General features: G+C 38.6%; 1 protein-coding gene across 7 annotated transcripts; it reads left to right on the forward strand.

Annotated features, from left to right (window-relative positions):
* Nucleotides 1-7,480: 7,480 nt before the first annotated feature.
* Nucleotides 7,481-13,491, forward strand: LOC145795284 (importin beta-like SAD2). Of its 7 annotated transcripts, XM_082879190.1 has the most exons (6): nucleotides 9,571-9,955; nucleotides 11,260-11,444; nucleotides 11,530-11,703; nucleotides 12,516-12,578; nucleotides 12,701-12,823; nucleotides 12,986-13,491. In XM_082879190.1, the coding sequence occupies exons 1-5, from the start codon at nucleotides 9,860-9,862 to the stop codon at nucleotides 12,711-12,713; spliced, it is 531 nt and encodes a 176-aa protein (XP_082735316.1). In that variant the 5' UTR covers nucleotides 9,571-9,859; the 3' UTR covers nucleotides 12,714-12,823; nucleotides 12,986-13,491. The 7 variants fall into 7 exon arrangements, 5 of the variants coding, with proteins under 5 accessions (XP_082735315.1, XP_082735314.1, XP_082735316.1 ...); XR_014335920.1 differs by lacking the exon at nucleotides 9,571-9,955 and adding exons at nucleotides 7,481-7,847; nucleotides 8,915-8,993 and having other exon boundaries at nucleotides 11,530-12,823; XM_082879189.1 differs by having other exon boundaries at nucleotides 9,569-9,955; nucleotides 11,530-12,578.
* The last annotated feature ends 1,257 nt before the right edge of the window (nucleotides 13,492-14,748 follow it).

A 14,748-nucleotide genomic window follows, 5' to 3' on the forward strand; every position in this document is an offset into this window, starting at 1 on the left:
TTGCCAAAGGATTTCTCCAAACTGAAGGTATTGATTATTTTGAGACCTTTAGTCTAGCAGCAAAGCAACCTACTGTTAGACTTCTCTTATGTTTAGCTCTTCACTTCAACTGGTCCATCAAACAACTTGATATCTTCAATGCTTTTATATGCATCAACCTCTTGGTTTTGTTGATAAGGAGCATCTATCCATGGTTTGCAATTTGCACAAAACTCTTTATGGGCTCAAGCAAGCTCCCGGAGCTTGGTTCTCTACTTTTTCTACATTTCTTCTCAAGCAAGGCTTCTAGGCTAGTCATTGTAATTCATCCTTATTTGTTAAGAAGACTTCTACCGCCATCACTATTCTCTTAATATATGTTGATGATATTCTTCTCACAAGCAGTGATCCTTCTTATATTTCCACCCTTATCACTCAGAAGCACTCTAGTTTTTCCATGAAGGAATTGGGTCTTCTTGACTATTTTTTGGGTATATCTGTTACCTCCTCTGCCTCAGGCTATTTCATGTCTCAGAAGAAGTATGCAACTAAGATTTTGGCCAAAGCTAGTATGACAAATTGCAAATCTACCCCATCTCCTATGCCTCTCAAGTCTACTGCTTCTACTGAGGATTTGCCCTTCTTTCGGCCTTCCCTTTATCATAGTCTTGTTAGTGCCCTGTGTTGAGTTGGCTACAGATTCTGGCCATGTGAAGGAAAGTAGCAGCCAGCTACATGGTGGGGAAGCCATGAGGCCATGTGAGTTGGCCATGAGGCCATGAGGCCATGAAGCCTCAATCTGGAAAGCCACCGAAATGGGCTGGCAGCCAGCTCAATTAATCTTGCATTGTAATCTCTATATATAGAGAAGCTAAGGAGAGTTGAGAAGTACAGCTGAGAGGTGTGAGCTTAGAGAGCAAAGAGAGAGAGAGAATTACAGAGAGAATTGTAATTCTTACCATTTTGTTCAATGTAGTGAATTCGCTGCCCGTGGACGTAGGCGACTTGCCGAACCACGTTAAATCTTGTGTGTTATTGCTTGTTTGAGTTCCCTGGTGTGCCCCCGATTCGCAACAATTGGTATCAGAGCTCGGGTTGCGAAAAATTGAATTTTTCCCGAAAGTGCCCAGATTTCGAAGTACTCAAAATCCACTTTTGACCATACTAGGAGGAAGAACTCCTCGAGAGGAGTCCAGAACAGCAAAAACAGAGCCCAGAGGAGCTTCCACGCGCCCTCACGCGCCTCTAGAAGTTTGCGCGTGACTCCCAGTCTCATCACGCGCCCACACGCGCCGTTCAGGCTCCCGGCGCGTGGTCCCAGTCTCACCCACGCGCTCCACGCGCGGACGAAGGAAGAAGACGCGTGAGTTCACGCGCGACACGCGCCGCACACGCGCACCAAGCCGCCCGAGCCGGAGCCGCGTTGACCGAGCCGGAGCCGCTGACCGAGCCGCTGACTGAGCCGAGGACGTCAGCCTGACATCAGCAGAACCGGAGGAGTGATCTTGTGCTTCGCAGGCGCACAAAATTCTGCCGATCTGAACCGTTAAAAGTGTTTTTGCCAGATCGGAGCCATTCGGAATCCGTTTTTGACGATCCAATAGTGCTTCCCAACTATTTGGAGTATTCCGGACACATCTGTACGGTCAGTTTTTTTGAATTGAAGTTTCTAAAAAATGGCAGAATCTAGATCAACCGAGTCCGTAAGTAATTCAGCCAGTACAAGCACTTCTAGGCATTGGACCTCGATGTCCCATGCCAAGTTCGAGGTAGAGAAGTTCGATGGAAGCAGCAACTTCGGCATGTGGAGATGCGAAGTTAAGGATATGCTTGTCCAAATGAACCTGCACTTCACTCTGGGAGACAAACCAGATGACCTGGACGAGATAGAATGGGAGAGGGTGAATCTCCTGGCCTGCAGTTCCATCCGACTTTGCCTTGCAAAAGAGGAGAAGTATGCCTTTACAGAATATGATATTGCGAAGAAGCTTTGGAAGGCGCTGGAAGATAAGTTCATGACAAAGAGCATTGAGAACTGGCTCTACTTGAGGAAGAGGTTGTTTCGTTTCGACTACATTAAAGGTATTTTGATGAACGAACACCTAAATAATTTCAACAAAATTATTACGGATTTGAAGAATTTGGATGATGACGTTGGTGATGAAGACAAAGCACTGTTATTGTTAAATTCCTTGCCTGACTCGTATGATCATCTCACTACTACTTTACTGTACGGTAAAGAGAAGATCAAGTATATTGATGTTGCAAACGCCTTGGTGAACAATGAGTTCAGAAGGAAAGATAAGTCTGCAAACAGGGACTCAACATCCGAGGCATTAACAGTCAGAGGCAGAACAAATAACAGAAGAAATACAAGGCGAGGAAAGTCTCGCTCAAAATCTAGGGGGAAACCTTCAGACAAAAGACGTCTTGCAAAAGACGAGTGTGCAGCTTGTCGCGAGAAGGGACATTGGGCAAAAGATTGTCCAAATAAAGACAAGACAGAAGAGAAGGTGAATATTGCACGAGATGGAGATAATGATGAAGGAGGAGCCTTCACAGTTTCATCATATGGCCAGTCGGATGAATGGATAATAGATTCCGGATGTTCATTCCATATGTGTCCTAACAAGCAGTGGTTCTCGAGCTTACGAGAGTTCGATGGAGGAGTTATGCTGATGGGCAACGACCAAGCTTGCCAGACAAAGGGGATTGGAACAATTAAACTGAAGATCCATGATGGAACAATCAGAATTCTTGAAGATGTACGGTATGTACCAGATCTAACCAAGAATCTCATCTCAGTGGGAGTTTTAGACTCCAAAGGTTACAGAGTAACCATGGAAGGTGGAGTCCTTAAAGTTGTTCGAGGAGCATTGGTTGCAATGAAGGGTACTCGACAGGGAAATTTATATTTCCTAGATGGCTCTACAGTCACAGGAAGAGTGGCTGTCTCCACCAGCTCAGAAGATGATGCATCAGACACTTCCAAACTTTGGCACATGCGCCTAGGGCATGTCGGTGAGAAGGCTTTACAAGGGTTGGTAAAGCAAGGCCTGTTGAAAGGCGCCAAGACGGGGAAGCTTGAGTTCTGCGAGCATTGTGTATTGGGCAAGCAAACAAGAATCAAGTTTGGTACTGCAATTCACCGTACCAAAGGGATTCTAGCCTACGTCCACACCGACGTATGGGGTCCTTCCAAGACTGCTTCGTTGGGAGGTAAACACTACTTTGTGTCGTTCATTGATGATTTCTCTAGAAGAGTTTGGATTTATACAATGAAACACAAAGATGAAGTCTTAGACATCTTTCTTACGTGGAAGAAGATGATTGAGACCCAGACAGGCAGACGGATCAAGAAGCTCAGATCTGACAATGGTGGAGAATATACATCAGATCCCTTCTTTGAGGTTTGCTAGAATGCAGGGATAGTGAGACATTTCACAGTTCCTGGAACACCGCAGCAGAATGGAGTTGCAGAACGCATGAACCGCACTTTGGTGGAGAAAGTCCGGTGTATGCTGTCACAGTCTGGATTGAGCAAGGCATTTTGGGGCGAGGCATTGAACTATGCTCGTCATCTTGTCAACAGACTACCTACTGCAGCATTAGATGGGAAGACTCCCATGGAGGTATGGTCAGGAGTCCCAGTTACTGATTATGATCAGTTACGTATCTTTGGATGTCCAGCATATTTTCATGTTACAGAATCTAAGTTGGATCCAAGAGCCAAGAAAGCCATCTTCTTGGGCTTCGGTGACGGTGTCAAGGGATACAGACTGTGGTGCCCTGAATTAAAGAAAGTTCTCATCAGAAGAGACGTTACCTTTGACGAGTCTGCAATGCTGAAGCAACCAGATCCTCAACAGAATGAGGAAGCATTGAAGAAGTCAGTGCAGGTGGAGTTTGAGACTCCAGCAAAGACTAGTCAGCCAATCAACCATCCTGAAGAAGTCTCAGAGGATAACTCTGAAGAGAGTTCAGATGAAAATGAAGATCCAGAGGCTCCGCAACAATCAGAACCCATTGCAATCAGGAAAGGAAAAAGGGTTACTAAGCAACCCAGTTGGATGATCGATATGGTAGCCTATGCACTTCCAATCATTGAAGACAATATTCCTTGCACTTTCAAAGAAGCCGTGCATAATGTAGAAAGTGTCAAATGGAAGGAGGCTATGGATGAAGAGATTGGGTCACTTCACAAGAACCAGACTTGGGAGTTGGTACAACTTCCAAAAGGCAAGAAAGCAATTGGGTGTAAATGGGTTTACACCAAGAAGGAAGGCATTCCAGGCAGAGACAACATCAGATTCAAAGCTAGATTGGTAGCTAAAGGCTATGCTCAGAAGGAAGGAATAGACTACAATGAGGTATTCTCACCTGTTGTGAAGCACACGTCTATTCGCATCTTGTTAGCTTTGGTTGCACAGTTTGATCTTGAGCTCGCCCAACTCGACGTCAAAACTGCCTTCTTACATGGAGATCTTGAAGAGGAGATATACATGTCCCAGCCAGATGGTTTCAAAATTGCTGGAAAAGAGAATTGGGCCTATAAGCTGAACAAATCGTTGTACGGATTGAAGCAATCCCCGAGACAGTGGTACAAGCGATTTGATCGGTTCATGATGGAGACAGAATACACAAGAAGTCAATTTGATCATTGTGTATATTTCCGTAAGCTTCCCGACGGTTCCTTCATCTATTTGCTCTTATATGTAGATGATATGCTGATTGCATCTACGAGCAAGGTGGAAATTGACAAACTCAAGGCACAGTTAGCAAGGGAGTTTGAAATGAAGGATTTGGGAGAAGCAAAGAAAGTTCTTGGCATGGAGATCAAGAGAGACAGGAAGAAGGGCAAGGTTTGTCTGACACAAACCCAGTATCTGAAAAAGGTGTTAGACAGATTTGGCATCAATGGGAAAACCAAAGCTGTAAGTACACCATTGGTCCCTCATTTCAAGCTTAGTGCTTCGTTGTCTCCACGCACAGAAGAAGAACGGAAGCATATGGCACAGGTTCCATATGCAAATGCAGTTGGTGCATTAATGTATGCTATGGTTTGTACACGGCCTGACATCTCGTATGCTGTGAGTATGGTAAGCAGGTATATGCATGATCCAGGAAAAAATCACTGGCAGGCAGTGAAATGGATCCTAAGGTACATACATGGCACGGTCAATCTGGGATTGAAGTTCGAGAGAGATAACCGACTCGGGCAGAATTTGGAAGGATATGTGGACTCAGATTATGCTGGTGACTTAGACAAACGCCGGTCAACAACAGGGTATTTATTTACGCTTGCTAAAGGGCCGGTAAGTTGGAGGTCAACGCTTCAGTCAACGGTGGCTTTGTCTACTACAGAGGCAGAGTACATGGCAGTGACGGAAGCCTTTAAGGAAGCTATTTGGCTACATGGGTTGATTGAAGACTTGGGAATTGTTCAGAAGCACGTTAAGGTGTTTTGTGACAGTCAGAGTGCCATTTGTTTGGCAAAGAACCAGGTCCATCATGCCCGCACCAAGCACATTGATGTCCGTTTCCATTTCATCCGAGAAATTGTGAATGAAGGGGATATTCTGCTTCAAAAGATTGGTACTGCAGATAATCCGGCCGATATGCTCACAAAGGTAGTTTCTGGGATCAAGTTCCAACATTGTTTGGACTTGGTCAACATCTCTCGGAACTGAGCACCTTCGGGTGCATGGCAGTGTTGATCGATCACTATGTTGGATAAGAGAATCCTCGCCAAGGTGGAGATTTGTTGAGTTGGCTACAGATTCTGGCCATGTGAAGGAAAGTAGCAGCCAACTACATGGTGGGAAAGCCATGAGGCCATGTGAGTTGGCCATGAGGCCATGAAGCCTCAATCTGGAAAGCCACCGAAATGGGCTGGCAGCCAGCTCAATTAATCTTGCATTGTAATCTCTATATATAGAGAAGCTAAGGAGAGTTGAGAAGTACAGCTGAGAGGTGTGAGCTTAGAGAGCAAAGAGAGAGAGAGAATTACAGAGAGAATTGTAATTCTTACCATTTTGTTCAATATAGTGAATTCGCTGCCCGTGGACGTAGGCGACTTGCCGAACCACGTTAAATCTTGTGTGTTATTGCTTGTTTGAGTTCCCTGGTGTGCCCCCGATTCGCAACACCCTGCAGTATCTTACTATCACACGACCTGACTTGGCTTTTGCTGTCAATCATGTCTGTTAGTTCCTACAAACTCCTCTTACTAGTCACTTTGCTTTGGCCAAAAGATTACTTAGATATCTCAGAGGCACTCTTCATCATGGTTTACATTTTACACTAGGACCTCTCACTTTAAATGCTTTCTCCGATTCTGATTGGGAAGGAAACTCTATTGATCGAAAATCTACAACTGGTTATCGTGTCTTCTTAGGTCCCAACTTGATTTATGGTCTGCTAAGAAGCAATCTACTATATCCAAGTCTTCCACTGAGGCCGAATATCAAGCTTTTGCTCACACCGCTGCGGAACTTAGTTGGCTCGGTATGCTTTTATTTGATCTACATATTTCAGTTTCAGTGCCCACTCTTTGGTGTGATAATATGTTTGCCATCTCTTTGTGCCACTTTGGGAAAATGTCCAAAAACGTGGCTGCAAAAAAAGCAACAAAATCCCTTTGGGAAGTGCTAAAAGCGCAGTCCTAAAATTACAAATTAGGGCCTATGAAAAAAAAATAAAAAAATAAATCTCTTATGTTGGGTAAGGGTATTTTAATCATTTTAATTTGATTTGACACCATAAATAAATATTAAACTAAAAAGTAAAAAGTCAACTTTTTACTAACTTTTCAAATCACTTCCAAAAAAGCCAAAAAACTTAGTAAAAAGCCAAAAGTCAGCTTTGTCCAATAATCCTATCTTTCATCCTATCTTTCATGTATGGTCCAAACACATTGGGGTGGACTACCATTATGTTAGAGAAAGAGTTGCAGCAAAGAAGCGTCATATTTGTCACATCTCTTCTGTGGATCAGCTTGCTGATATATTCACCAAACCGTTTTCTTCTCATCGATTTCAGTATTTGCAGCACAAGCTTGAGGGGGCATGATAAGGAGCTGAGCCGAAGCCAAGAAAAGGAGTTGAACCAAAGTTAAGAAGAGAGCCCAGTCATCTCAACAGAATTAGTTAGGCAATAATAACTAGAGTTAGATTGGTTTGGTTAGTTGTAATCATAGTTAACTAGTTGGCATTCTTTTATATAAATAAAGTACAAACTTTGTAATTGTGATTGACCGAATAATATCTTCTATAGATTTAGTTTTCCTTTAAAAATATCATTGAAATTTGTTAGCCAGTCCCTTTTTTATGTACATATTTTCCCATTGTTTAATGAGCGTGAGCTTAGAGAAATGCTATGTACCAAATATATATATATATATATATGTTTGTATGCGAGGGGTTCCATTGTTATGTTTACAAAACTTTAACTAGAGACCTAGTTGCTTATCCAAAGATTTTAAATGAGCCATTTAAATAAGTTCAACCACTACTAGAAATATGACTTTCTGCGTCTATCTTTTTGCGACCGTTTGTTTTGCGGTCGCAAAAAATATCTTTTTAATTGACCCAACCGTGTTCTTAAAAATAAAAAAATAAAAAACCCCCCAAATCATTAAAAAACTTGACCCGTCCCCCTTTTTTCCCCTTATTTCCCAAATCTGAACTCTCTCTCTCTCAAAATATGTCTCTCGCTCGACTCTCTCGCTCAAATCTCACTGTCTCTCTCACTAGACTCTCACTTTGAAGAAGATATGAAAATTTTGATCGATTGTTGATGAAGATTTGAAGATTTCAATCTGCTGTTGATGAAGATTTCGATCGATCCATAATCGAGATTCATAATCGGTAAGCCTAATCACTTCTCTTTGTCCCTCTCTGTAATGTTTGGCACATCTTCATCGATTCATCTTCATCGCTCGAATCTTACTCTTTGTAATGTTTGACGTATCTTCATCGATTAATTTGTAATGTGTAAATTGAAACATTAATCGATTCAACTGTCTGTCTCTCTCTGTAATCTTGCTCTCCTCTCTGCTCTTCGTACTCTCTCTCTCTCTCTCTATATATATATATCCATGTAATGTATCACCGATATGTGTTGTTCAATTACAACAGTATCACCTCCAGATGGAATGTTGCTAATATATTGCTTAGTGTTGGTACTGTGAACGCCTATTTCTGAAATGTTTACCAGTTCTGAGCATTACTAAATAAAGACCTTTTTTTAAAAAAAAGGACTCCTAGACATGCTGTTGTTGACGAAGGTACCAGAAAACAGGGTGCTTCAAAGCTCTCCTTTGTTCATTTGACTTTGTTCACATGTTTGATAGTTTTATTTGATGGATTTAATCATACTTCTGTAGTCAAAGTGATCTTTAATGGAGTGTTCGAAAAGACCTTCATTTTATGAGAAAATTATGATCCATCATTTTCTATACTGCTTGTTGATATTAGGCATATGAGCTTCTAAAGGAAGGTGTAGATCTTCAAGCTTTTTATAGATACTTTCAGTTTATGTTCTTCACATAATTATTAAGAGAAAGTAATTGTTTTATCTATGATAATTGTTGATGGTGCAATTGATTATTGAAAATGATCACTCTGTTATTGGGGTTTTTACTTTTGGGTAAGAAAGTTGATGGAAAATTTGTGATGGAAAAAGGTCTTCACATCCTTTCTTTGACTCAGTTAACGGTCCTCCGCCGGACTTGTTGACAGTAATTTGGAAGCTCCTTACTGGAAACACTTCATCGCTTGAATTGTTCAAATTACTTCTCTCTGCAAAATTGTTGAATATGCTGTTCATTTCATGGCTGCTACATGTGCTTTGAATATCAATCAGACATGCTCTATTTAGGAAAGAAAAAATTCTAGATCTAATATTTTTTTAACTCTCGTTTCTGTCATTACAGGTCAAGCCCAAACCTAACTCAGCTAGCGTATAAGGACTTCTGAGAGACTTAATGTTGACAGTTATTTCATTGATTTAAGGTTAGACAACGACCTCAATGCCTTCATTTCAAACTAATCGATGCGTGTTTTCTCACTATCTATAACTGAGTTGTAGGATTTTAAATTAGTTTTCTCACTATTTATTTAATCTAGATGACAAGGCTAAAAATGGGGTTCATATATTTGTTTATACCTGTCCTCATTCTTTTTATTGATGTGTACAAAAACAGTTAAAGAAATAGAAAGGTGAACAAGAATTGGATTGATAACTTCTTGAGATTTGCATACAATAATAGAGATGAAAGTTCATCGATTAGTTGTCCGTGTCGATTTTGTAGTAATCGATACAATTTTTCTCATGCTCTGTGTTATTGCAATACATGCTGCACGTTTTGCTGGCTTTTTTAGTTTCAGGGCTAAGCCTTGTTTAGTCTCCAATTCCCATTTGATGGGGTTTTAGAAGGGGTATTGAATATAGACTTAAAACACTGAGTGAGCTGATTTTTAAAGACTGTTTTCAAGGGTATGACTATTAATTGAATCTATGGACAAATGATTCCAACGGGCATGAAAAAAAAAAACTTGCGTTTCTTTTTCTCTTCATTTTATTTAACTGAGAATACAAATGATGATGCTTTGATTTGATGTTTGATAAGTAGTAGAACATTTAGCAGCTGTCAGCTTTTTGCGTTGCCAGTTTTAAATTTTTATTCATTTGCTCTCTGTATTAGTTGGATTGACCTTAGTACCTCTGCTGTCAGGACTAGCTATTTCTGTGTATACATTTCTTGAAACCTATCAATTTTGCTGTATGTTATATATCCTTTTAGAACTTCGGGATGCTGGATGTAGGGAATCATTTTTGAAACTTCTGCATCTGATATTTTTTCCACATTCTCTTCAGCATGCTAGTTGTTGCTACTTCTGGGACCGGATATGCTAATTGTTGCACCTGTGCTGGTACCATGATGGTTGCAGTATCTACTAACTCCTTATATCAGGTTTTTGAATGATCTACTTGAGAATTTCTAGTTGAATTTGAAAGTAATTTAAGAGTGTTAATTTCGATTTTGCCTTCTCTCCCTCTCTCAGAGCTTCAACTGGATGCTCCATGCTATGTTTTGTTGTTTACTTTAGTTTTTCTTCTGTGTTTGGGTATAAGAGAGCATGCCATAATTTTGCAACCACATGACAAATTTGCAATTCATTGTGATAAGGAAAATCTGATTTCAATCAGCAACGAATATATTAGAACAACCTTTTTATGCTTATTTGCCATACTATGAAAGAAAAACTTACAATGGGTTCTCTCAATTATGGAGAGTAAACTTATAGGGTAGGTGCTCTGCAGTTTCCTGGCAAGTAGTGCCACGACGGGGTGGAAAGTCGAAAAAATGATTGGTCTGTCCTTAGCATGATCAAACATGATCTGATGCTTAGCAAGTCCACAACCAAAAAAATAGTATCCATACTTCCAAAAAACATGATCTGATGATTGGTTCTTTGATTATTGAAGGATAATAATTGTTTCTTTGATTATTGAAGGATTCAATCATTGAGTAGAATATTGTCTTACTGAAGCTTTCTTTTTTTGCAAGATTATTTTGTTATTTTTGTTTCATTTGTTAAGCATTTTTGATTCTTTTGTTGTTCTTTATAGGTTCAAGTCAGATGAAGAGAGAGCACCAGTTTATCTCATTGTCGAAGAGACATTTCCTCATTTGCTTATAATATTTGACAGGCTTGTTCAAATTGTAAACCCTTCACTGGAAGTAGCTGACTTGATCAAGCTAATCTGCAAAATATTCTGGTCATCAATATATGTATGTGCTCACATGGAAAGTTTCATAGAATGTATTAATATTTCCCTTCTTTGTTGGATGGTGTATTGTTCATGTTAACAGGGGATAAAATACTTTTTCTCATCAAAATGTTTGCACCAAAAGCATGTTATGATGTGTGTGTGGAGACTTGGAATCTATTATGTTTTCCTTATTCATTTAGCTAACTATTGTAGCTGAAGTACATTATTTTTTGTTTTTCTGTAAGGCTTTAGGTTTGGGAGTTGTGTTTCTCTCAGGTATTCTTGTTTTCAATGAGCCAACATTTGGGAGAATCACAGATATGTTGGTTTTCAGTAATGATTATTGACATTTCGCAGTACAATGTGTGAATAAAATCCAAATTGCATCCTTTTACCTTCCAGCTGCAGCCTTTCAATAAGATTGTCAGTTTTGTATTGTTCATTTAAGAAAATCTCCTGTATGCTAATCTTCTTATCTTGGTAATCTTTCAATCTTTTCAGTTGGAGATTCCAAAGCAGTTATTTGATCCAAATGTCTTCAATGCTTGGATGGTTCTTTTCTTAAATATATTGGAGAGGCCTGTCCCAGTAGAAGGCCAACCTGCTGATCCAGAGCTCAGGAAATCATGGGGGTGGTGGAAGGTAAAAAAGTGGACAGTTCACATTTTAAATCGCCTGTACACCCGGTGAGTTCTCTTGCTTTGTGAACTTATTTGACCTGTAATGGCTTAAAGATAACAATTGGTTTATCAGAATTTTTGTGTCTCGTAGATTTGGAGATTTGAAACTTCAAAACCCAGAAAACAGAACTTTTGCCCAAATGTTCCAGAAGAACTATGCAGGGAAAATTTTGGTGTACCATTTGAATTTGTTGAATGTGATCCGTGTTGGTGGTTATTTGCCTGATAGAGTTACAAATTTTATTTTGCAGTATCTAAGCAACAGGTTTGTGTTACATGACCTTTGTTCATTCCATTCCATTCCATTACATGATTTTCTCCACTGTATCATCTGTTGGTGTATTTACTGTAATTTGAACAAGTTTTTGTTGTTTTCCTTATGTGGGATCATAGCTCATACCTGAAACAACGAGCTTTTTTAAAGTAATTTTGGTTGCATAAGGGTTGTGCTTCCTCTGCATGTTTCTAAGACAATTTTCTTTGTTGATAATGTTTTGAAGTAATCGGGGTCTAGAATTTTATGTGCTAAATGCTGGCAATTTTTAAGTTGGCTTTTGCAAACTTCTTCTTTCTTCTTTTCCTTTTTTGGAAGTATGGTTACGTCTAACTTAGCTGGCTATTGTACATTGAGATAAAATAATTGCTTACCAGGTTCTGTTTGAGGGGCATAGCAGAGGAACTCGAACAGACTCAGTTTTGTCACCCTTTTCACATATACAGCACCCTGGAATTCACAAGTCTAAATTAGATTAATTGGCATCTTTTCAAAAATTACCACAAGAATTTATAAAATAATTGTGATTGAGAGAAAACAGATATAAGAGCTTACATAAAGCTTTCGTGTAAACATTCCTAGAATCTGGTCTGCCGTTGCTGATGCTTATAGTGTTAACAGGAAGTTCTGAATCTTTTAAGAGAAAAAGACCTGGCTATGTTAAAATTGCAGATAGCATTGTGAAATTTTCATACATTTTTTAATTAAGAAGTGAGGGACTGCTGATATGCTTTTCTATAGCATAATTTGAACCTTGTAAACATTGAACTATATACAGCTCACACATTGCTATGTGTCTATAGTTTCTGGGAGAGTTTGAGTTGTTGTAAGATTATACCCCCCGAAATGCAGAAGAGTTGGCAGAGGTATTCCTAGCATCATTTTCATCATATCAGAGTCTGCATGAGAATATTGGAATAAAATACTTGTCACATATTTGGCGCTTCACAATAGTATTATAAGCCATCATTTGTTTGCTCCATTGCAGTTCAAAAGGTTAAAACTTCAGAGAAACAACTGGGATTCAGATACCTATGAGTTTGATGAAGTGCTTACTAAATTTGCTTTACAAAAGCGTGTATATGAAGTAGTGGCAATGCCTGTGATTGAAGTGCATATGAATTATTTTTTGATGCTTGTGATAATACTTGAAATCAAGTTAGAGTAGATAATATTAAAATGATAGATATATAAATTTATTCACAACAGTCACTCCAATTTGTTTATCATTTTTCTTTAAGATGTAACATACATATATTCTTGCCAACTGCAGATTCTTTGCCTCATTGCTATGGAGAAGCCTATTTCTCTTACACCTGAGCATATTCGAGATGAGAAAGTGAAGGTGCATCAATTAGTTTCTTATGTCTTCTGCTGATAATATGCCGGTGGTCCCTTTCTATCAATCGGCTCAAGATTGAAAAACTCTTGGATGCCTTTTCTAGTATGAGAGACATATCAAGATTTAAGTATTTCTTTATTACTATGGAATGGAGAACAAATGCGTGTAAATGAAGGAGCTTTTCCCCTCGTCATATTGCTTTCATTTCTTGCACAAATGCGTGTAAATGAAGTATATACAAGGTGTTATGCCAGTTCATTGATAGAGTGGAGAAACACCCGAGCAAGAAAATTGATGAGAAGATTGGCCAGTTTTGGATTGTATTTTTTTCATAAAAGAATTTTTTCCAAGTTTTTAGTTGTAATAACTTTTACATATGGCTCAAATTTTGAGACTCAAATAGAATGTTCAATAAAACTATAAAATGTTACACTGTCTGAATTCTTGTCATTGTTATTCCTAGAGTGCCTAACGCTACATATTTATTTATTTATTTATTTTTATTTTTATTTTTATTTTTTTGCGACGGTAACAAGATGGTCGCCAAAGATCATGTTAGTATTTTTCTTTGTTTTTTGCGACGGCAAAATAGGGGTCGCCATAAGTAGTTTAGGTGGTCGCAAATAATTTGCGACCGTTGCTTTGCCGTCGCAAAAAGTATTTGCCACCCCCATATTCGCGACCCCCATTTGCCGTCGCATGGGCCGTTGCAAAAAGTCTTTTGCGACTGTTTTTTATTATTTGCGACGGTTTATAGCAGTCGCAAAAAGTATTTTTTTTAGTAGTGAACATTTTTTAAAATACAATTAAATTACTTGACTATCATTAATCGATTAATATGAGCTTTTCACCAATTATTGACATAGAGGTCATACAAAATTAACAATTCAACTTAACAGAGTATATGACCAAAGGATTTAGAATGCTAGCACGTGTGTTTGTAAACTGATCTAGTCCTAAATTTGTCCCTCAAAAATTAAAAGACTAAAAAATCTATGAATTGAATTTTCTATTAAAAATTTATTTTGTATTTTTTTTTTTAAATATGAAATTACGAAACCTAGAATTGTGAGATTAAAGATTCTATTCTAATCAGTGGCTGCAAAACAAAAAAGAATAGGGATTTAAAATTTTTGTTAAAAAGTTTACTTAAAAAATGAACTCTTGCTTGATGGGGTTCACATGTAAAATCAATTTAATACGTATATCAACTTTAAGTTTTTGGACAAAAATTATGGGATCCTATCATAGCTGTCGACAAAAATTCAAAATTACTCATTTGAAAATTTATAAATATTAAAATATATAATTTTAGAATATATTGGACCAAATAGTGACTTCTCTTCCTTTCAGTTATTTTTTTATTTTATTTTAAAATAATAAGGCATGGGGGCCATAAATCTAAGTTTAAAACTTTTGGTACAATGGCCCAAACTCTAATCTTTTGGGACTGTAAGGACAATAACAATGGTCCTTACCTATCTGCCTATCTATTCACCATTCTACCTATCACCTATTTGTCTACGTGTCACTTATTTGTCTATCACATTTACATATTTGTTTATACATCACCACCACCACCAACCGCTAGTTGCATCCGCCTGTGAGTTTTCCGACATCGACGACTTTTCTAGTGACGATCAGACAATCGGTGAAGAATGAAAAAAAAAAAAATATATATATATATCCTTCAT

This window comes from Camellia sinensis, chromosome 7 (genome assembly GCF_055761805.1).
Source record: "Camellia sinensis isolate YWXY chromosome 7, ASM5576180v1, whole genome shotgun sequence".
NCBI classification, from domain to species: Eukaryota; Viridiplantae; Streptophyta; class Magnoliopsida; order Ericales; family Theaceae; genus Camellia; species Camellia sinensis.